This window comes from Solanum lycopersicum, chromosome 1 (genome assembly GCF_036512215.1).
Source record: "Solanum lycopersicum chromosome 1, SLM_r2.1".
Lineage (NCBI taxonomy): Eukaryota > Viridiplantae > Streptophyta > Magnoliopsida > Solanales > Solanaceae > Solanum > Solanum lycopersicum.
The window spans coordinates 88,137,008-88,158,218 of record NC_090800.1 but is presented as its reverse complement, the minus strand read 5'-3'; the positions used below and the strand labels follow the sequence as shown (position 1 = coordinate 88,158,218).

General features: G+C 34.4%; 4 protein-coding genes and 1 non-coding gene across 6 annotated transcripts; 2 read left to right on the top strand and 3 right to left on the bottom strand.

Moving 5' to 3' along the window:
* Positions 1–452: 452 nt before the first annotated feature.
* LOC101268616 (protein DMP3) lies at positions 453–3,296 on the bottom strand. Of its 2 annotated transcripts, XM_010316222.4 has the most exons (4): positions 2,980–3,293; positions 1,974–2,095; positions 1,455–1,521; positions 453–1,234 (listed from the first exon to the last, which is right to left on the bottom strand). In XM_010316222.4, the coding sequence occupies exon 4, from the start codon at positions 1,223–1,225 to the stop codon at positions 557–559; it is 669 nt and encodes a 222-aa protein (XP_010314524.1). In that variant the 5' UTR covers positions 1,226–1,234; positions 1,455–1,521; positions 1,974–2,095; positions 2,980–3,293; the 3' UTR covers positions 453–556. The 2 variants fall into 2 exon arrangements, with proteins under 2 accessions (XP_010314524.1, XP_004230455.1); XM_004230407.5 differs by lacking the exon at positions 1,455–1,521 and having other exon boundaries at positions 2,980–3,296.
* U6 (U6 small nuclear RNA) lies at positions 3,044–3,146 on the bottom strand. The gene is given in 1 exon segment (NR_138085.1): positions 3,044–3,146. It is a non-coding gene; the product is annotated as a U6 small nuclear RNA (small nuclear RNA).
* Positions 3,297–4,546: 1,250 nt separating the features above from the next.
* LOC101268321 (bromodomain-containing factor 1) lies at positions 4,547–13,144 on the top strand. Its single transcript, XM_004230406.4, has 8 exons — positions 4,547–4,893; positions 5,604–6,355; positions 6,783–6,860; positions 7,352–7,586; positions 7,779–7,881; positions 10,163–10,301; positions 11,887–12,240; positions 12,694–13,144. Exons 2-8 carry the CDS (start codon positions 5,738–5,740, stop codon positions 12,895–12,897), a joined length of 1,731 nt encoding a protein of 576 aa, XP_004230454.1. The 5' UTR covers positions 4,547–4,893; positions 5,604–5,737; the 3' UTR covers positions 12,898–13,144.
* Positions 13,145–13,208: 64 nt separating this feature from the next.
* On the bottom strand, positions 13,209–18,769 carry LOC101268033 (uncharacterized). Its single transcript, XM_004230405.5, has 10 exons — positions 18,370–18,769; positions 18,145–18,201; positions 17,142–17,219; positions 16,760–16,813; positions 16,112–16,194; positions 15,617–15,716; positions 15,478–15,540; positions 14,625–14,903; positions 13,906–13,966; positions 13,209–13,815 (listed from the first exon to the last, which is right to left on the bottom strand). The coding sequence occupies exons 1-10, from the start codon at positions 18,646–18,648 to the stop codon at positions 13,700–13,702; spliced, it is 1,170 nt and encodes a 389-aa protein (XP_004230453.1). The 5' UTR covers positions 18,649–18,769; the 3' UTR covers positions 13,209–13,699.
* An 859-nt stretch (positions 18,770–19,628) lies between these two features.
* LOC104645138 (agamous-like MADS-box protein AGL19) lies at positions 19,629–21,079 on the top strand. Its single transcript, XM_019212837.2, has 2 exons — positions 19,629–19,686; positions 19,846–21,079. Exon 2 carries the CDS (start codon positions 19,855–19,857, stop codon positions 20,788–20,790), a length of 936 nt encoding a protein of 311 aa, XP_019068382.1. The 5' UTR covers positions 19,629–19,686; positions 19,846–19,854; the 3' UTR covers positions 20,791–21,079.
* The last annotated feature ends 132 nt before the right edge of the window (positions 21,080–21,211 follow it).

Here is a 21,211-nt window from a genome sequence, read left to right as displayed (position 1 = left end):
TGTCAATTTATATCATTAATGTTTATCTACTCTGTCATGAATATAATATAAAGATAAATTATGATGAAAACACCAACTGTCCTAAACATGTTTAAAATAATATTGCTTTAATTTGCTGCAATTCAATTCTTATGTTTGTATGTACTTTTAGTACTAGTTGACAATATTATTCCTCTATAACCTGGCAAAATTTAACTCAAAAAATAACAGAGATTCCACCTTTTTAAGTTTCTTTTATTATCATTATCTATTATTAGTTTTATAAATTTTCAAAGTCTCTCATTTTCACGCATCAAATTAGTGTATCATGTATAAAATATAATGTATCTTACCTAACAATTAATATATCTCGTGCATCAAATTAATGTATCAGTGCTTTATATTATTATATCAGTTTGAAGTATTTAATTTCTTTTCTTTGCCCAATTTAACTTCCATGACCCATAGAAACATTATGTTAAAAACTTTATTATTAGCATATACACAATAATATGACTTTACAAAACATTAAACAAATGAATGAATTAGCAAATAACAACAATAATTGGCTTTGATTTCAGCGTTTATCAGGTGTAACAGGGAAGCCAATTCCATGTCTCCTAGTTGGAAAAACTACAAATAACAAACTACAAATTACCCCAATTCCAATAGGAACAACATCAAGTACCTGTTTTGTTTCATGATCTGGTGTAGGATAAAAGCAATTCACCACATTTTTATCTCTCAAAGCCACAGCAACAAATACAAGAACAGAGAGAATAGCGTGAACAAAATCAATAAAACCAACTCTATACCTGCTCAATTCACCAGGCACACCAGAAATCGAAGCTGCCTGATAATCGAAAATCCATAAACCTTTGAAAGTAGCTAATCCGTAGTAAATTTGCCCGTCTGGTGCTTTGAAACTATCGGTGAAACAAGCTAAAAAGCACGAAAATGCGAGTAGTGCAAGGAGGACTAATGTCAATGGACGAGATGCAGTGTCACACGATCCGTTGTTGGTGAAAATTGGGATTAGTAATTGGAATGCTAAGAGAGTTCCTGTTGGGAGTAGGTTGGCTAAATGTGCTGTGCTTTCTAAGGCACGTTGGGAAATTGATGGTCGCGGTATAGCTGGACGCTCTGCTTCATGATCGTTGTTGCTTGTTGGAAGTAATGGAATTTCTGATGCATCTGTGGATGTTTGTTTAGAGGAAGTTGATCTGGCTCGTAGAGACATGTCCATCTATCAGCACTAAAACAATCGAATATAAAGAGTCTTTGTTAAAACTTCAGGAATTCGAATACTAGAAAAAAAATTACGATGAAATTGAAGGAGGAGATGAGCATGAGCTAGGTAGGTATGATGATAATCTAAATGAAATTGATCATAATGGGAGTTTTATGCGTGTAAGGGAAAGAGGGATATACGTTTAGTTTGGTATTATATTGACCTAATAAAAAGTAGTAGTTACCTATATATTATACTATTGAGGAAACTTCTTGCTTGTCCAAAATGACTCTCATGTCTTCCTTCATGTGCTGGCAATACACGTTAATATTAGCTTTCAATATATGTTTGCTTCTAAGAATTGAATGATTCATTTTTCACATTTTAAAAAATAAAATATGATTCAATGTTTTAGACTAAAGTCAGAACAAACTAGTGGAAGGGAAGTTGGTGAGGTGTGACTTGGCACAACTTTTTTTTTTTTTTTGGTACCTTCTTGTGTTGTAGAAAATTGAAGATTAGTTATTTATTAGAACTTAGTTTTGATTGATTTTGTTAAGCAAGTTGAAGAACACTATTATGAAGAACACAGAAGATGAAGACCGCCAATAAGAAAAGTTGGTTTTCTCCACACTGCAAATGATTACACATTTATAAATTTGCCACATTTAGACACTCAACTAAACTACAAGAATTTATGTACATAAATATTCTCAAAAGTGCATTTGAAAAGAGACTTAAAAAATTTCAAAGCACAACATACCCATTATCTAGATTCTAGATCTTCATTCATTCAGTGTGTCTGTTCTTCCCTTTTATTGCAAGCACAATCAGTTCTCCCATCAACCAATTTTCGCGCTTCACGTCCATGCCTAACAATGGTTTCTGCAAGAGCAGAAGAAGCTTATTAAATCTGCTCTATGTGTAGACTAAAGACCTATTTTAGCACTAGGCATACAAGGATTGGTCAGTTCAAATTGGAATTGTCAAGTTATCATCCATAATGATCTATTCAAAACAACAAATTATTTTGATACAACAGCTAGTGGTTAAGAACTTCCTAAATTGTATCATATCAGCTGCATTTTGATTCCTTCTGGAACATAAGCCAGTTAGACTCGGTTGCATTGCATCGTCAAGCAATTTTTGCTAGACTCCAGTTATAAATTACAACACCTATTATGAGTTTACAAAGTTTAGCACAAACTAAAACCACAGAAAAACCTTTTTGTTGGTTAACATAATTCAACTTTTTGGCAGAGATAATTTTTCTCCCTTGCTCATTTGTACGAGGGATAACTAATTGCGAGATTAGTTTTTGGATGAACTTATCTCAAATTTGATTTACTTATCCCCGAATTGTAGTGTTATTTATATGGGATAACAATCATGGAATGACTAATCACATGATAATTAATCCGGGATAACTTGTACCCAAACCAAAGAGCCCTCGGAGACTATTAAAGATACTTTCTTTCCTTAATAGTCTAATTAAACTTAAAACTCCAATATAAGCCACCAGAAGAGATTAAGATTAACCCCCCCCCCCAAAAAAAAACTTGAGACAGTCATTTCGGAATGTAATTACACCATATAACACAAATCTCCTTCTAGTACTTAATGCCCAACAATATACTTAAAACATTCATTTGATACTATATAATTTGAAAAGATAAAACCTAATCATTTTGACCTAATCTTTCAAGTCCAGAACAAAGAATAAGCTCAGCGACTAAAGTTTCAGACTGATCAGATGCAGAGAGACTAACCTCAGATAGGCGACTTCAAAACCCCCCGAAAATTTGACAATGGAGCTTGAAAAGAATGGCAAAAAAAAATTTGGACCATTTCTCGATTTGTGCGTGTCATCCTTGCGCAGGGGCCATGCTAATCTTCTCTGTATCGTTCCAATTTTATCGGATGTCCCCGAAGGGACAAACTACACTGTTAGATTTCGCAATATAAACAGCATATAGCTTTTTTCTGTAAGCGATGAGGGAGAAATCTCTGGTTGAGTTGAGTCTTCATGCTAACACGGGCCTGGAATCGGTTTTGCGCTTTTTTCAATGAAGCCCAGTTGTGTGACGACTTAATTGTAATGGCCCGGCCTTCTTATTTTACTTGGTTGGGCCCAACTTCTTCGCTATTTACTCAACGTGAAAACTTACATAAATATACTATAAATTAAAAAGATTTATCATTTTAATAATAAACTTTTTTTTAACCAATTGATCACCGTTAATACATGTTTAATACACTTTTAATTCATATTACAAAAAATAATCTATTATTCACTTATAATTCAAGTTCTAATGATAGATAATATATTTATTGCACATTCTAACGTACTTATAATACAATGCATCAACTTCTTATCAAACAAGCATAATATATTTTTAAATACATATCTATTGCATACTTAATTCACTTCTAATACATGTTGCATATTTAACATAGTATTATTATAAATGATAATAAATAAAAAGTACCGCTAAAATTAGTAATTATCCATTAAAAGACACTCATCCAAGTAATTTTTCCAAATTGAAACTAACTGATAACAATCCTAGGTTACATATCGACAAGACCTCCTATTTCAGGATTTATCCATTTCACACCAACTAAAGAAAAACTTAATTATTGAGGTAGAGTAGTATAGAGACATAATGCAACTGAACTAAGAGAAAACTCGCAATACGAGAGTAAAAATCGTGTGGAGAAAAATTTATTCAAGTTAAATAGGATGAATATTGAGCGAAATATGTATATGTGTGTATTTTAAAGCATAAATTAGTTGTATGTGTACATAACTACATATGTGAAGGGATCAAATGTATGACTACAAATTACGTGGGAGATCAATTGTATGTGAATGTACATATTATACATATGACAATATTTGATAAAAGTAATATCATTTTCTAAGGATCAACAGAAGCCCTCCTAAATTGAGGCGGTGAATGAATAAGATTGGAGCGAAAAAATCACTTTATTGAGTTATATGAAAAATATTATTATTTATTGTTTAATTACTTTTTGAATACACAATAAAATAATAATAAATATGTACAGTGACAGTATAAATATATCTACACAACCAAGTAACTGATTGAGTAATTATATAAATTGGTTGATATCAATTTTTGATTCAGTAAGAAATGTAAATGATGTGTTGAAATTTATAAACATAATAAGTATTTATTACATCATATAATTTAAATTCAATTTTAAAAAATCACACCTCAAAACAATAACGAATAGTTACCAAGAAAGCAAAAAGAAAAAACCCGCAAAACAATATAACTTGCAAAAGGACCTCTTTAAAATTAAATCGAGTATCAAAAGCGTAATTTGCACAAAGCAAAATTTGAGGGGAGTTAAAGTGACATATTTATAAAAACGGTGGGTTAGTATTTTAACAATATTAAAAAATTACATTTATAAATAGTATTATCTCCAACGTGGAAGGGGAAGGCGAAAAGTGAAAACAAAAGAAAATAAGGGAAAAAAAAAGGGTTTTTTATGGGTCTTGGTTTCTTGTAATTCCGACAGAGTTTTTCCTTCCGAACCTTAAAACTTTCAAATATTTTTGGATATTTGAATTCAACCGCCAACGAATATCGAAGCAAAAGAAAATAGAGTGCAAGTTTTTCCCAACTGAAGGCTAAATTGCAGAAGAAAAGGTGAGATTCTTGGCCCAAAGTACCTTAAAGTGTTTGGTTCTTCTAGGTGATTTATGTTTTCTTTTATTAATGGGTGTTTTATCTTTGTTTTCTTGTTTTAGGTAAATGGGGTTCTGTTGGTTTGTCCAAGATTGTGTCTTTGAACTTCTTGAATCTTGATTCTTGATCCTTTGACAGATTTTGAGTTCGTTATTTTTTCTAATACTTTTGCTAATTGTCTTTTTGATTCTTGGGTTATATGTTGGTTTATCGATGTAGTTATTCTTTTGATGATATGTTGAGGGTTTAAATTAGATTGGTTTATTTCTTTTATGTTCTCTTATAAATCTTGGTTGTGGGTGAATTCTAGGGTTTGGTTTTGTTTCCTCTTATTGTTGGGTTTTGGAGAAGAGATTTAACATTGGAGTGACGCATTATAGTTCTGTGTTTTTTGAAGATTTACTTGTATCTTTAGTTAACTTCTCTTTATGGAAGACAAGCATAGAAAGAATGTATTGCAAATTCTATTCATTTTAATCAATTTTCTTATTTTGAGGTGTTGTAGATCATTGAAAAGTAAGCGTATATGACACATTAAGACATTGGTGCTTTATGCCCAAGTCAGGGCTCTTGAATTTGTTTTGTGATGGATTTCATTATGTAGCTCGCAGCTGAAGTGGATGTTCTTTAAATCTTTTCTAACTGGGGCGTGTTTATTGCGATTTCTGTAGGCTGATCAGTTCCGTGCTTGCAGTAGCGTTGTGCCAAAATATACAACTTAGCCGATCCTTTCACATCGTTCTAAGAGTATCAATTTTCAACTGACTAAAGGCTATAGCTCACCTGTATCTGTTTTTAAGGAAAGATGAAACGCCGTCGTGGAAGCAAAAAAGGTAAATCAAAGAAGCTTCGGACAACAGGTACAAGTGAGGGAGCATCTAATAATGGTAGCATGAATTCAGAAACTAGTTCTGGTACTGAAGATATCGACAATGATGGAGTTAACTCTGGCGTTGAGGCTGAGACACCATCCTCTACCGGAACTGCTCAACCGGAGAAACCTGTGATTGTTTATTCTGGTGTGCCAAGGGACAAACCTCCAGGTTTAGCAGTTTATGGACGTATGAAAGTAAAACTCAAAACAAAAAAAACACTAGACACTCAGCTCAATTCTTCAGAAGTAGCTACTCATAGTGATACTGATAAAAGTAGCCAGCAAGCTGGTCCAGAGAAACAGGTTGTCTCAAATGAGAAAATGGAAGACAGTGCAAACTCATTGCCTGAGGCTAATGTAACTACCCCAGGAATTGTGCTAAAAAAACCTGGAGGCATAAAGATCAAGTCTTCAAAGGGCTTTTCTTCAAGCATGAGCCCTTGTAGTAATGTTGAAATAGTGAAGGAAGAGAAGTCAAAAAAACAAGAGCCTGAGTTACTTCACCGTGATTTGAGATTAAACAAGCAAGAACTAGACACTGCTTTGGAGGTAAGCATGGCAAAGAACCTATTTATTCTGGCATGTTCACAAGATGTACATTTAAACAAACATATTCCATATGCCATGTGTGGCTGGTTATAGCTGTTGCCTGTTAGTTGGCAGGGAGGCTAAAGTTGAGCACAAGTACAATGGGAAGTTACCCCTCCATACTAACTATTTTAGCCCCTCCAAGATTGGGCGAATATGAAAATTTATGTACCTTTTACTTTCCTTTCACCCTTACCTTCACTGCAGTGATAGTAAATACTGAAAACATCAATGAACTTCTCTTTTGTTTTCCTCCTCCCCACCTCCCATCTGTTTCATGGACCAAACACAGTTTAAACATAGGTTACCATGCTAAGGGGATTCATAATCTTAAAAGACATCTTAACATTATCGCTTTTATACTGATTTATGTAATCTTGTTAATTAGGTTATAAGAAAAATTATGAAAATGGATGCTGCAGAGCCCTTCAATACTCCAGTCGATCCTATTGCTCTTGGAATTCCTGTAAGTAAATGATTTTTTTTCTTATATTTCTTTTATTCCATAATATGTAATGTCATCTAGAGTTGGCTTTGGAGGTTCAAATTCAACAATTAGGAATCTCATGTCCACTGTAGGAGGGTTTTGTTAAAGTAACAGAGAACCGTTGAAAATTTATTTGATTGACTAATACTATTGTAAATAGTTTTCATGTAGACTGAAAAAGTCCGTATCTTTTGGGGTCAACATCACTCCAACCTTCATTGAAACAAGTTGCTTGTGGCATTACTAAAGTTCAAAATATTACACCTCTAGTCCAATATCAGGAAACTGGTTTTACCTAGGAATATGAAGAAAACCCCTCTAAAGTGAATAGTGATGCACAGAAGTATGTAGAGATTGTAGTCTTGGTCTTCTGAATATTGTCACAAAATCTCTTGGATGCTTTTACCTAGTCCCTTTTCCCCTTCATCTAGTACATTAATAAATTCTTATTCAACTGGTGTGTGGAACAGGATTATTTTGATGTCATAACTACACCTATGGATTTCGGGACAATATGCAGTAATCTGGAAAGTGGTGGCAAATACATGAATTCCGAGGACGTCTATAAGGATGTGCAGTATATATGGGAAAACTGCTACAAGTATAATAATAAAGGTGATTATGTTATGGAGCTCATGAAGCGGGTGAAAAAGAATTTCGCGAAGTACTGGACAGCAGCTGGCTTATATACTGATCATCTGCAAAGTAAATCTCTCTTGTACCTAATATATTTTCATATCAGTATCACTCTGCTGAATTTGCTTATATGTTTTTCTTCCTTTTCTGCAAGTCTTTCAATTAGACTTTTTTCATCAATGTCGCATATTAACAGATGTACCTTGCTTCAGTCTTAAAATAGTTAATCAGCATTTAATACACGTCTTCTTACCTTATTAGGTGCCGAAAGCAGTCAAATTAAGGAGACTACACCTTCAAGTCATGGAAAGGAAGTTACAAAAAGTGGTTCTTTAACTCACAAACACAACAAAAGGCTTCAAGGGTATGTTGATCTATGTTCTGTTTATGTTTTTTCCTCATTGGCCATCACTTGTTTGCGGGGTCTAGATATGTTTTTATGATATAAATGTGGAAAAATTGGACACTTATTATCAGATAAGAATAACACGTTTCTTTAACCAGAAAAAGAACAAGAGAGTTACTCTAGTGGTAAAGACACTTGCACCTCCACTTCGAACCATAAGGTTGGTGTTCTAGCCACCAACAGAGCTAAGTGGGAAGGACCCTGCTGGGCTCCCGGAGAGGGAGCTTACCATATCAGTTAAGAAAGTTTTTTATACAACCAGAAAAAAAGTTTATAGAGATGAAAATCTTTATATGTTAATTTCTACATTTTTATTGATAAGGGTTGGAGATGGAAGATGATAAATCACTGATAATTATATCTTTAGTCTAAAACAGAAAATGGACATTTATACTCCTTTTCAAACTAGGCATGTTAATTGCGATATTGTGAAGTCTCAGGAGATGTCCGCCTTTATGAAGGAACTATGTGCTACAACTACTCTTATTCTGCTGCTTTTACCATCCCTACCAAATGGTATTCCTCTGATAATTGGCCGACTCTTTTTTCTTCCCATAGTTTTAGGCGGATCTTACATATCCAATGAAAGTACTTTCTTTTATTAATTTTTTTTTGGATGGTACATATCTTTTCCCTCTGTTGGGAAAATGCATTCTTCCTGCTGACACAATTAGTAAGGCATTCAGTGGTGGAGAGTCGATACTTATGGAATTGGCTAGGTGAGTGGGGAATGTTTTTCATAGAAGGACAAAGTCAAGGATGAGGTGAGCTGGCTAAGGGAGTTAAATGGCTGGTTATAAGTGCAAGAGAAAGGGATATCAGGGAAGGGTGATGCTCCATTGGGCATTGGCAGGACAGGACTTGGTGAACTAGATGCACAGAGCATGAGATATCTTGAAGGAGGTTCGCATAAGGAGGTCAATCTTCAGAGAGAAGCACTGATGGGAGGTCACTGCTAGGGCGTATGGAATGGGAGAGAACCAGATAATGGAATGAAAAATAAGAGAACTTAGCTTAATATCTGTAGTTAGCCTAGCTTCAATATCCCGATGAACCAGTGTTTTGGACGGCGAGAGGCGACAAAATGCGACTAGGGCCTGCCTCACCAACAAATACTATATTAATTACTATAGAATTAATTTTTTTTTTTAAAAAAAATAACAGACAGCACTGTTAAAGCAGTAGCATTCAGCAGCATTTTGCAGTGAACAAAGAAAACAGAGGAAAAAACAGAGCAGTGAAGAAAACACAGGAAAAAAAAAAGCAGTGAAGGCAGCAAGCAGTGAAGAGTGAAGACAGCAATCAGTTCAGAACTTCAGATTTCAGAATTTAAGATTCACTTCACAAGAAATTGAACAGAAGAAAAGAAGAAAAGAAGAGGAATGAAGAGAAGAAACGAAGAAAAGAAAAGGGGCCATACCTTTTGCGCGATTCGCTGAAGGAGAAGAAGAGATCGCGAGGTTGAGAGAAGAAACATGAGTCACGACTGACTGGAAATATGAAAAAAAACACCCTAATTTTGACTTGTATTATAAATTCAAGACCTTTTTAAAATTTTTAAAACAAATGTCGCCGCCATTAAGGTCGACATTACGTTGCCTCACGTCGCCTCTCATCGCCTAATTGATCTCGCCACGCCTCACTGAGAAATGGTGTTGCGTGGTCGCCTCGCCATAGCGCCTTTGGCGAATGGCGAGCACCATTAATAACACTGCGATGGACTCTTTCACCAAGGTTGAGATTCTCTTTTACATAGCTTAGGAGAGTTTGGAGTATTTAATTTTAGAACTAAATAAAGGATCTAAAAATTCTAAAAGCAGTCAAAGAAATAAATTTTATTTCATAAAAGTTGGAATTTGCTGATAATATATTTGCCTGATAATTTTTCAATGCCAAAGATAGCTGATACGGGCAGAGTTACCATTTATTTGTTGGCCTGGTAAAAATTAAAATTAAGAGATACAAATATTTGGCAAGTGTAAATGATGCAGAATCTTATATAGTGGTTTTTGACTCATTAGGTCACCAATTAGGAACTGTATCACACTTCTCTGCCTTACATTCTCTCTGTTTTAAAAAGTACTAAAACCTACTCACCCAGACTTTTCGATATGTTCCGGTATGTGCTATAAACTGGTGAAACTGGAAAAATTACAAAGAGGGTACTCTGGTACCAATTTACTGTTAATACTCACTCGAAGTGTAAATTTTTCCCTTGATTTTATTGGACTTTGTTCAGGCTCAAGAAGCACAAAGAAGGCTGCCTTTGTGCTATATGTGTGATGATACGGCGCAGGCAGGAGCGGGAGGAGATCACCCGGTCCTTGGATGACCAATGCGAGGCTAGTGATGATTATCCAGATGGCATGAAGCCTGAGGTACTTAAAACCTTTTTCTTTTACCTCTGATTTTATATATTTTTTTGTAAAATGCTTGGAATCTTTATAGTTGAGGGTTTAGATTAGGTAGTCGATTAGAATCTGTAGATAAAGAAGAGAACCTACTGTGGGCTCAAATTGTAACATTCACATTTTAGAACAGAGTGCAAGAATACATAATTACAGACAAAGAATCTTCTTAATTGATCCTAAATGATCTTATCTGATCCTAGACTATGCATAATATTTACAAAATTGTTAACACTCCATTCATGGTGGGACATACATATTGTATACTCTTTATTTATTACAATTGTTTTGGATACAGGATCTAGAAGTACTTTGTAATATCTACTCCCTCCATTACAATTTTTAGAAGTTTAAGGTAAAATTATTATTGAATATAAAAATGTGTCATTCTTTTCGGGATTAACTAAAAAAGAAGAGTGTTACATAAATTGGACAGAGGGAGTAATAACCAGTTAGTCGAAATTGACGAAGCTCGTCGAATATGTCCTAATTCGGTCTTTTGCCTAACAGTGTGTTTGTGTGCTTTGTTTTTCCCATTAAATACAGGATTTGAAGCCTCATGTAGTGCAACTTCTCTCTAATTAGTGATCAGTTCCTCTTTTCCTTTAATTTTTAATTGTTGAAGAAACTGCTTTAACCATATTAGCTCACAAGTAGCTGAGTACATGGCTCAAGACGCTGCATCTGTACCTGACGTGCTCAACTGCTCATCAGATTTACTTTTTGCTTTTCTAAGATATAAGATCTCTTGGATTGAAGATACTATATCCGCTAGTTTGCTTGGAGAACTTGCACAATCTGCATCAGAATTCCCACCAATATGTGAATTCCCCTGTCCTTATATAACAAACCTTGCTTGGAGAGAGCCCTTGATATTTCTTAGGAATCAGGTTAGTACATTTTAATGACTCTCACAAAGACCTTGAAGGAACCGATTATCCACTCATCAAATTAGATATTGAGTCGTGTAATTCTGAGATTGTAATAAAGCTTGCTTACAAGTGCCCGATGCTGGTTATGTGTCTATCAAAGGCTCTCTCCACCAATTAACATTAGAATCCATTGGAGTATCAATAGGTTTGTGCTTCTTTGTGACATGATTGCTTTCTGGATATCTTGCTGGTTAAGACTTGCTTTGATATACTCCCTTGCATCCCACATTAGTTGATCATTATACTAAAAATAGTTATCCCATGTTAGTCGTCCACTTTACTAAATCAAGAATGCATTAATTAAATTTTTTTTCTATATTAGCCTTGCAATTTTATTTTTTTTGAAAGTGATCATCACATTTATTTGTAAATTCCCAAGAAGTTTTCAAGGGGTGAATTAGTATTTATGATTTCTTTAGCATTGTGCAAATGAAAAGTGATCAACTAATATGGGATGGAGGGAGACATAAGAATCTTGGTTTAAATGGATCTCCGCATTAAATATTTGTTTAATGACTTGAGCATAGAGATGTTATTCTGTTTCCAATTTTTTTGTGACCATTCTGATAGTGTTGATACAATTTCCTTTCTAACTGTTGTTTCTCCATTTTCTTTCTGAAAAGGAAACTTCACCTGTAGAAAGTCGAGAATACACCTCATCAAATGTGGAGAATTCACCAGAGACAGATGTTGACACCATTATGCAAGAAAAAGGAGCAGAGAGAAAGTTGTCTGAAAATCAGGACGCTTTATGTGAGAAGCTAGGGGAAGAGATGAGGAGTGAAATGGGAATCCAAAGTAAAAGAACGGGGGTCACTTCTGAGCATTTGCAGTCAGGTTATACATCTTTAGATGAGCACAAAGCACATGATCAGAAGCAAAATGGGGAGCCAGGTCGAGAATTGCTGAATGACGGTGGAAAAGAAAATCTGCAGCATGGGAATGAAAATGCTGTAACTGGGCTGCAGAGGCCAAAGGTAAGCAATTGAAAGCAAATACTCTGCGATAAGTATTGTTTATACCTTTGTTTCCAGTATGAAAAGGCTTGTTCTAGTACCTGGTTCATCATATATCTGTTCATTCTTCAATACCTTATTATTCGTGAAATTGCATATTCCTACTTGAATGGCAGCCACTAATTTACAGCTATTGAAACAAACTGAAGAAACATATATGCTAAAATTGAAAATTTGCATGAATGAATTTCTGGAGTAGAAATCCATGTCAAGTGCATAACGCTATCTGAGCTACTGCCACTTGAACCAATCCAGTGAAATCTGAAACATTTTATTTTTCTGTTTGGAAAAAACTGAGCTGGAAATAATGTTTTTCATCCGTCTATTATACCAGGTTTTACAGTAAACAAAATTCAGTATCTTTCAACTTCCATTGTGTTGTAACTCTGTTTTGGGTGGTGAAATTTTGAGCAGGAATTGCAAGACAAGTACAAGAAGGCCAAGATGTGGGAGAACTTGCGTTATCTTGAAAATACAACAGCTATGGATTTATCTCGAGTTCTGTTTGCTGATGATCAAAGATCTGTCTGGAATGGACCACATTCACTGGTTAAGCGTGGGGGTTCCACCACTCGCAAGAGCTCCATTCGTTCAGCTATTTCCATGCTGATGAAGTAGGTTTTTTATTGACTGATGAATATGTGAATCCAAAGTTCTTTTTTTTTCGGTTGTGGAGGTGTACTGTAGGTCGAGTTGTATAATGTATGTTGAGGGTAATAAACTCTCCCATTAGATTGTAAACACAAGAATCAGGACTAGATTGTCTGGCATTTACTATTCAAGAACCCTCTTCAGTTGAGCGTTTGTAACCTTAATGGCTACTGCAATTATCTTTGTATCAAGGAGACAAATTTGAAATTGCCAAGCCATTTGCAGAACCAAAGGTAATTGAAATAACAACTAATATAGCATAACATCGGAAGCAAAGGTAAAATTAACAGGAAATAAGTGCATAAATGACACCAGCATGTTTGATTCATGTACATCCAGATTACATGAACTGTAACAATGAAAGTTGGTGTAGAACTACATCCTAGACTAGTATTGCCTTCTGTTTTCTCTCCAACCTAATACAACAAAATCAAGTTTTTTCTGGAAACAGACAAACAGGCATCTTGATTTGTTAAGGTATGGTGGTATCATCAACCTTCAAGAAACATCTCACGTGGAGAGTTGAAACTTAATATGACAACATAATCATCAGTTTTACAATCCACAATATGTTTCAATTCCCTATATCAGATGTTCCTGAAGGTTGACCATAACATAACGAATCAAAATATCTAATTGATACCAACTACTTGCATCCACCTCATTGCATTGCAAACAATGCTAGTTGTTAATAAGAAGCTGTTCAATTCGCTCGATCAAGAGATACGCTCAGAGAATATCAAACAAGTCTGCTAATAAATACTTCTTATTAGCTTTGATTATTCTCGGGAGGCAAATCATATTTGACATGTCCAAGATAAAGACCACAAGCAGGAGCCATCGGGGGTGCTGCAGCAATGGATTTTGCTTCAAGGATGCGTTTTACTGAAATGATGCATCAAAGAGCAATTAGTGACCAGAGACTAAAAATCCGCTATTATCTGCTGACATTAAACGTTTTGCATAAGAACATACCATCTGGATCTGTCAGATCACCAGCCCCAACTGACTTAAGGACTCCAACAAGCAGCCTAACCTGCGTGAGACTTATTTTTAGGAGTTGAATATGAAACTTATTTGTATAAAGATTGACAAATCGGATAAGATAATCAGTTAAAAAAGAGACACAAATTTGATGACATATTATTCCCATGTCTCAAGTCTTTCTGTAATTGTATCAAGATTACTCCACTTCTATTGTTTCAATTCAGAACAAAATATATACCTGCTCAAAAACTCATAACAAACATCAAAAAACAGAACCAGAAGCCAAAAATTTCTGAAACTCATCTCATGCAACACGATTAACTCGGCAAGGAGACCTAATGACATTATTCTGAAACATTTCAAAAATTTCAGAAATCTAGAATAAGAAAGAGTTTCACCTAAAAATAAAATTAATTAATCTGATATTGAAAGTTCTCCTTTCCCATGTCCATACTCTGTTTATCATTCCAATTTCCATACACCATTTATTATTCCAATTTTCATACTCCGTTTATTATTCGTTGGTATAGTTGTTGGATTTGGGGTATAATAAGACTAGATAAAGAACTTCTTTTCCCATGTCCAATTTTGACACACTATGTATTACTTATTCATTCGTATATTTATAGGTTGGGGTGGGGGGAGGGCAGCAATAAAAAACAGTTAAAAGGAAAGATAATAACATTCGGAAGAAACAAAACACCAACCTGATGGTAAAGAAAAGATCGTGCCCTTGCGGTTACCACGAAGCAACGGTGTCTTCTTCTAAGGCCAAATTCTTGACAAGCCTCACCGTTTGAACCTTCCAACTTTCCTTCATTGGTGTTAAAAGAGATTTGGGAGTGGTTGGTGTCTGAACCCAAGTATACAGTTGGATCCTCCATGACACTACTGCTCTTTAGTCTCTCTGAGATTGACGGAAAAAAAGGAGTTGAAACGACCTCAATAACATTAAGTTCATCCAGAGTTCTGATGGGTGAGTTGGCCTGTTAATGTTTGAAGTGTCAAGAGATAAACCTTAAATTTTAAGTTCATCCAAATTTCTATATAGGAAAATAGCAAGAGGGAAAATGAAGTAAAGTAATGAGAAGTAGTAAAATCTCAACCAATGGCAATAAAGAGTCGTGAAGTTGCTTCCTTTAACCTGAGCATAAGTGAAAATTTCCTACATATCCAATAAAACTATACCACATCCTCATCTTAATCTATGTCAGCACTTGGTTTTCATGTAATAGAAATGAATAGTTCAACAAGCTAACTTTCCAGTATACCTCCTCCACTCCAAATTCTTTTGATAATTAAAAAAATAAAAAGATGGAGAAGAAGAGGCATACTGGCCAGCTAACTTGTTGAGTTATTCATTACTCCAATTTCATTGTAAAAACGTTTAAGTTTTTTTTAATAACCTAGAAATCCCTGAGGGAAAAGTCAAGATATACGGTGAACAGATTGAAAGTAGAGAAGAAATATAGGGTATCATTTAGAGATTTTTTTTTTGGGAAAATCAGAATTAGATTTAAAAAAAAGCAGTATTGTGTGTCCAAGGATAGAAAAGCTGACCTGACAAGCAGCTGCTCTGAAAGAACTGAAGTCATGACGTCCAATAAGAATGTTACATGCTTTCTGGAAAATACACAAACAATATCGTTACATGAGATAATAATATTAAGCTTAAAAAATATATGTGCAGCTAGTCAACCTGCATGGCAAGAAGATCCAGATTCTCAGGCACATGCCAAGCCCGGTCCCTCTCAAAGCTAGATACTGGCTCCGGTCCAGATAACAATCGGTAGAAGTACCTAAAAAGAAGATTCCCAATGACCCGCACTCAGTCATTGATCTCATAAGCATGTGTCACACGGAAAGACGGGAAAACATAAATTTAGCATACACTAGTTCATATGTGAATTAAATATCGAGTGTGCAACACCTTATCCAAATAAACAGTTACTTTAAATATAACCACTGTTATCCTGTTAAACATCGACTCTCAGAATGGATTAGAGAACAATCAGGAGCAGTGACATACACGTAAATAACACCGTCCTAACCAGACAGAAGACTATTCCCTGCAGCTAACCTTTCTAATAGACATTGAAAAAATCAATTTTGAGAGATGGTGTGTTACTTGGATCACATATGCATGTACAGATTTAGTATTATTCTATGTGATCAAGAAGATATTGATGCCTACGTGCGTTCTTGAGCTTTGTATCTGGCATGAAAATCGTCTGGAACACACCGAACGTCAATAACCATTATATCACCCGCGTTCTTCTGCAATCAAACAATAATGAATAAAAATGGTCAGTACCTCCACAGATAGAAAAATATAATCAGCTTGATTAGCATTAGGTCACTTTGCCTCAATTTTATTCTTAATGTAATTTAGCAAACTTAAATACCAGCTTGAAATTTCATTCTTAATGTGATTTTAACAAACTGAAAATACCAGCTTGATTGGTATTGGGTTTTGTTGCAGGAAACACGAGGGGAATATAAAAGGAGAGAGAAATGACAGGTTTACTTTTGTTAAAGAATCAATGATTACTTCTAGAGTTCTAGTTGTTTGGTACAACTATTATCCTCTTCAACTGTAAACAGTTACTAGAAAATTCAATCTACAAGACTCATTCTAAGGAAATAGTGGAACTTAAAGATTGGAACTTTGATGAGCCTCCATATGCACATAAAAAGATGAAAAGATTCCAAATAAAAAGAAACAGAAATATACTTGGCAAATATCATGGGCAGATGGAAGATCAGCAAAGTTTAGAATCAAGACTTTGGAGGATTGTACAAAATTAAATATCAGGAATCAGAACTTGTTAGACAACTAAACCTGTAAAAAGTGGTTCACAGCTCTTTTTACCACCAGAGGTTCATGAGGAGGTAACTGCACGAGAAAAATACATGTGATAAGCGAGGTGACATAATAGGTTTAGAGGTAGAAACAACTTTAAAAGAAAATTATTTAGTATTGGAAGAAGTAGGCATGAATGGAATGGAAAAATTATAGAGGATTCACATACTGAAAACTAAAGACAATTGCAAGGAATAGATGAAAATTGGTCACTCAATCATGAATATAGAATATAATGAGAAGGAAATAACTCAACCTAACAGAAGCAGGATGATAACAAATTTCTCTGCATTACTCAAAAGATTGAAAATGCTTGTGCAGTGCAGATATTGTGAAACTTCCATAACAGACAGAAAAGTACCACATCACCAGGTTTCCTTTTGCTTATCCTTTCAACATCTACATGGCAAACATTTGATAAAGCATGTACTCCAGCATCCTAAGATAAACCAAAGTGAGCTGTAAGTGTGTTAATAATATTGAACATTTTAGTAACTTCTAAAGAGCTAAAAAGAAGACATAGATAACCAGCTTTCGCAGGATATAGACCCACAAAAACGGAAAGAAAACAACTAGTAGAAAGATGTTCTTTGAAAGTGACGATCATTTTTCCATTTTGAAGTCACACATTCCCACAGTGCATAATCCCGGAGTGTTAGGGTTACTGTTTGAAACTCGATTGGTAATTGCCCCGCCCCTCTACCCTCTACTCGATGCATGATACCAATTAGAGCAAAGATGATTTCCACCTCAATTATAACAAACTAGCAGTTACCATATCCTTTTTTGTCTACTTCCAAAATTCATCTTTTAGGCAAACAACAACATACCCAATGTATCCCACAAGTCGGGTTTGGGTTTCCCCTTCTTTTCCAAAAATCATTTTTCAGACCTTTGTTTATTATGCTCTTTTATAGGTTTCCCCTTCTTTTCCTTGATATTAATGTTTTCACCCTGATAATGAGAGGAACTGAATCTAGGAGGAGGGAGGGGGAAGAGAATAGATGAGAATGTGTAAGAACCTGCTTCGGTGTAACTAGTCCTCAAACAGCAAAAGGTAAATGGTACATAATGTTGTTAGAAATATAGAGGAAGTGTTAAAATCATATTTATTGATCTTCCATATTAAGTAGATTCTTTTTCTTTTTCTTAGTATAATCTCTTCTTTTCTAATTTGATAAGGACTTCCATATTAAGTACATTTAAACTCATTAAAGGTTGAATTTTGAAGATAAATCATAAATAAATCTGAGCTCCAGAGAATTCACATAACGTTTCTGAAGATAGACATGAAACAGGTTAGACAATTACATTTACTCACTCGTTTTAAGCATAGCTTATTACAACTAGAAAGTAACACTTACAGTTCGACTCGAGCAAAATACTGATACTGGCTGTCCAATGAACTTCTGGAAGGCTTCCTGCAAAATCAAAAAGAAAAAACAATGTAATTTGTCATCGCCATTTTTACACCAAACACTGAACTAAGTACCTTTGTGTAGCAGGTAGCTGATCAATCAACAGATAAGAAAACCTTTTCCTCCAACAACCAAAAGTATCACTCATTGACATATAAATGATAAATATACCTGAAGAACACCGACTACAGTTCTGCAATTAGGTTGTTGCTGAGCACCGGCGAAGCGAGTTCCTATGTACTCAATTGCTAGCAGGTACCGCTGTAGCCTAGGATTAGGATTCATTGTTCTAGTAACTGACTCTTTCTGCTCTTCTCCTTCAACAACGTCGTTGCCGCCGTCGTCGTTTACCTTGGGCAGTTTCGACGGCCGTTGGGGAGATTCCGGCCGTTGATCGAGCGAGTGTTTATTAGTCTCCGAGATCAACGGCTGTAATTGATCGTTTGACATTGCCGAGCTGTGTAGTTCTGAGCGTTAGAAATGCAACGAGGGTTTAAGGGAATTATGGCTGTGTACTTCTCCTTTTTTTAAAAAAAAAATTAAATATTTTGAGGGAAAAAATCAAATTAATATATTAATTCGATTCAATTTCTATGCAATATCAATTTGATAATGATTTCTTTAAACCAATAATTAATTTTTTTATCAATTTAATTGAATCAAATTTTCATTTCATATCATCAACATACACATACTTTATCATAACTCACGTTTTCATATTCAATTACTTTTTCCAGGAATTTTTCTATCTCTTAAAATTAAGATAAAATTTACATACACTTTACTTTCTTCAAACTCACCTATTAAATTACATTGAATATATATTATTATAATAAATAAATATAATTCATAGTTTGAAAAACAAAAGATCGAATACATAGTAAGTAACAAATAATGAGAAGATTTTATGGTAGGGGGGTGAGGGTGAAAAGATGATAGCACTAATCCAAACAGAATTAGCTAATCCCACTAGAAGGAAACTATAATCAACCAAAATCAATTAATCAGATGCTTATGGAGATTGATTATTTATAATGAAACTGATTTACTACAAAAAATATATATATATATATTATGCAGTTTTTTCTTTACTCATATGGCTCTTAATATTTACGTACTTATTTTTTTAAAAAAATTAGATCATTTAATAACCACGGAGATGCATAAATCTATTTACGCTGCTTTTGTAATTAATACGATTCATAACATTAATTGGTACCTTTTTTTTATTTAGGAAAATTATATACAAATATGGCAATTTTAGAATATTTTTTACTAAAAATATTTATGACGAAGTAAGGATCTAAGAAAATCAATTAATGGGATACTAAATTAAAGTTTTACATGTTCTTTCCTTTTAAAACTAATAGCATTAATTGATTTATTTAAACAAACCCCTTTTCTCCCTATTTATAAAAAGAAGTCACGTATTTATTTTTTTTGCTTGGTAAGTTGAAGTCATACTTTTGAGAAAACAAACTCAAAAAGGTACTTGTTTCTCTTCCAATAATAGTTTATTTATATGATTTGTTTTCATGGTTATATTATTGTTCTTGATTTCGAAGTTGTGTTCCTATATCAAAAGTTTTTTCGTAGAAATTGATAGCTTTAAATTTTTATTTTATTTTTTTTGAATATTTATTGTAGATCAAGAAGATGGGTCGTGCGAAATTGAAGATGGAATTAATAAGCAAGGAGAAATCAAGGAATGCAACGTTTAAGAAAAGGAAAGAAGGTTTATTGAAAAAGTTGTATGAATTCACTACACTTTGCAATGTGAATGGCCTTATGATAATGTATGGACCAAAACAAGGGAATGGATCAGAGTGTAGGCCTGAGATTTGGACAAATAGTAGTGGAAGTAGTAGTAGTACAAATAGTAAAAGCTTACAACAACAACAAGAAGAGATTGAGAATTTAATCGATGAGTATAAAAAGGAGAATAGTTTGCAATCTGGTAGTAGTAAAACCTTTGGATTGTCTGATTATTTCGTTGATCGAAACAAGAGGGTTGAGGAAGAGTTTATCAAGTTGAGAAAGATGAATATGGAGAAAAAATATCCATGTTGGCTAGAGTTTATGGATCAGTTATCTGAGTTTAAGTTGAGGGATTTTTTAACTTTGTTGGATGACAGAGTTGAAAATGTCAAGGCTAGGATTCATTTGCTTAAAGGGAATTTTAGTGGTTTGATGGGAGGAGAAATGATTGATTTGGGAGGAGGAAACCAATGGACTCATTACAATGACAATGTTATGGTCCAAGGAGGGGGGATGGAATATGGAGATTATAATCAATTGCAAGCTCCAATATATCATCAAGAAATGAGGATGGTGATGATGAATGAGAATGATTGGCCACAGTATAATAATGGTGCATCGTCGTCGTCCTCCGCGGGGAATGGGAGCAACAATATGATGTGTGCATTGATGAAATATGAAACTATGATGCCAAGTAATAATCACTTGGCATACTCACCCTATGTAGCTCCAACAATTCTGCAGCAAACTCCATGCATGATGATGCCACAGCATTCTTGGAGAGACAACGACAGAGATGACAAAGCTAAATTTTCACCTTATATGACCAAGTAATTTTTTGTTGGTTGCTTTATGAATTTGATCTTCCTTCAACTTTAGAAGTCGAGAATGGAGCCATTTCTTTTTATATACAGGATAATAGTATTTGTTTTAGTGTTTTGAAGTAGGGAGTATGTTTTTATTTCATATTTAGTGATGTCAGATCATCAAGAAATCCTTCCATCTTTAGTGAAAAATCAAGTTTGACTTGTTCTACTTTCATTAGCATTTGCTGTGGAAGTTTGCAGACAGAAATTGCTTCTTAAAATCTTCAATACAATTTGTTACGACTAATTTGCTTTTATCTAATGTAGGTTTATTATCAATAAAAAAAATGTGTTGGCAGAAAGACAACTTCATCAAACAACTTCCGACACACAATTACAGAACTCTTCACATACTTTTAAGATGTATACTTCAATAAAATTAGATGCAA

Excerpts from the sequence above, each read along its gene's own strand:
- LOC101268033 (XM_004230405.5), bottom strand. The coding sequence starts at position 18,648 with ATGTCAAACGATCAATTACAGCCGTTGATCTCGGAGACTAATAAACAC. Across the intron at positions 16,195-16,759 it reads CTGTGAACCACTTTTTACAG|AAGAACGCGGGTGATATAAT; the intron begins GTTTAGTTGTCT and ends GTTTGATTGCAG. Across the intron at positions 15,541-15,616 it reads TGGATCTTCTTGCCATGCAG|AAAGCATGTAACATTCTTAT; the intron begins GTTGACTAGCTG and ends TGTATTTTCCAG.
- LOC104645138 (XM_019212837.2), top strand. The coding sequence starts at position 19,855 with ATGGGTCGTGCGAAATTGAAGATGGAATTAATAAGCAAGGAGAAATCA.
- LOC101268616 (XM_004230407.5), bottom strand. The coding sequence starts at position 1,225 with ATGGACATGTCTCTACGAGCCAGATCAACTTCCTCTAAACAAACATCC.
- LOC101268321 (XM_004230406.4), top strand. The coding sequence starts at position 5,738 with ATGAAACGCCGTCGTGGAAGCAAAAAAGGTAAATCAAAGAAGCTTCGG. Across the intron at positions 7,587-7,778 it reads ATATACTGATCATCTGCAAA|GTGCCGAAAGCAGTCAAATT; the intron begins GTAAATCTCTCT and ends TTACCTTATTAG. Across the intron at positions 12,241-12,693 it reads CTGGGCTGCAGAGGCCAAAG|GAATTGCAAGACAAGTACAA; the intron begins GTAAGCAATTGA and ends AATTTTGAGCAG.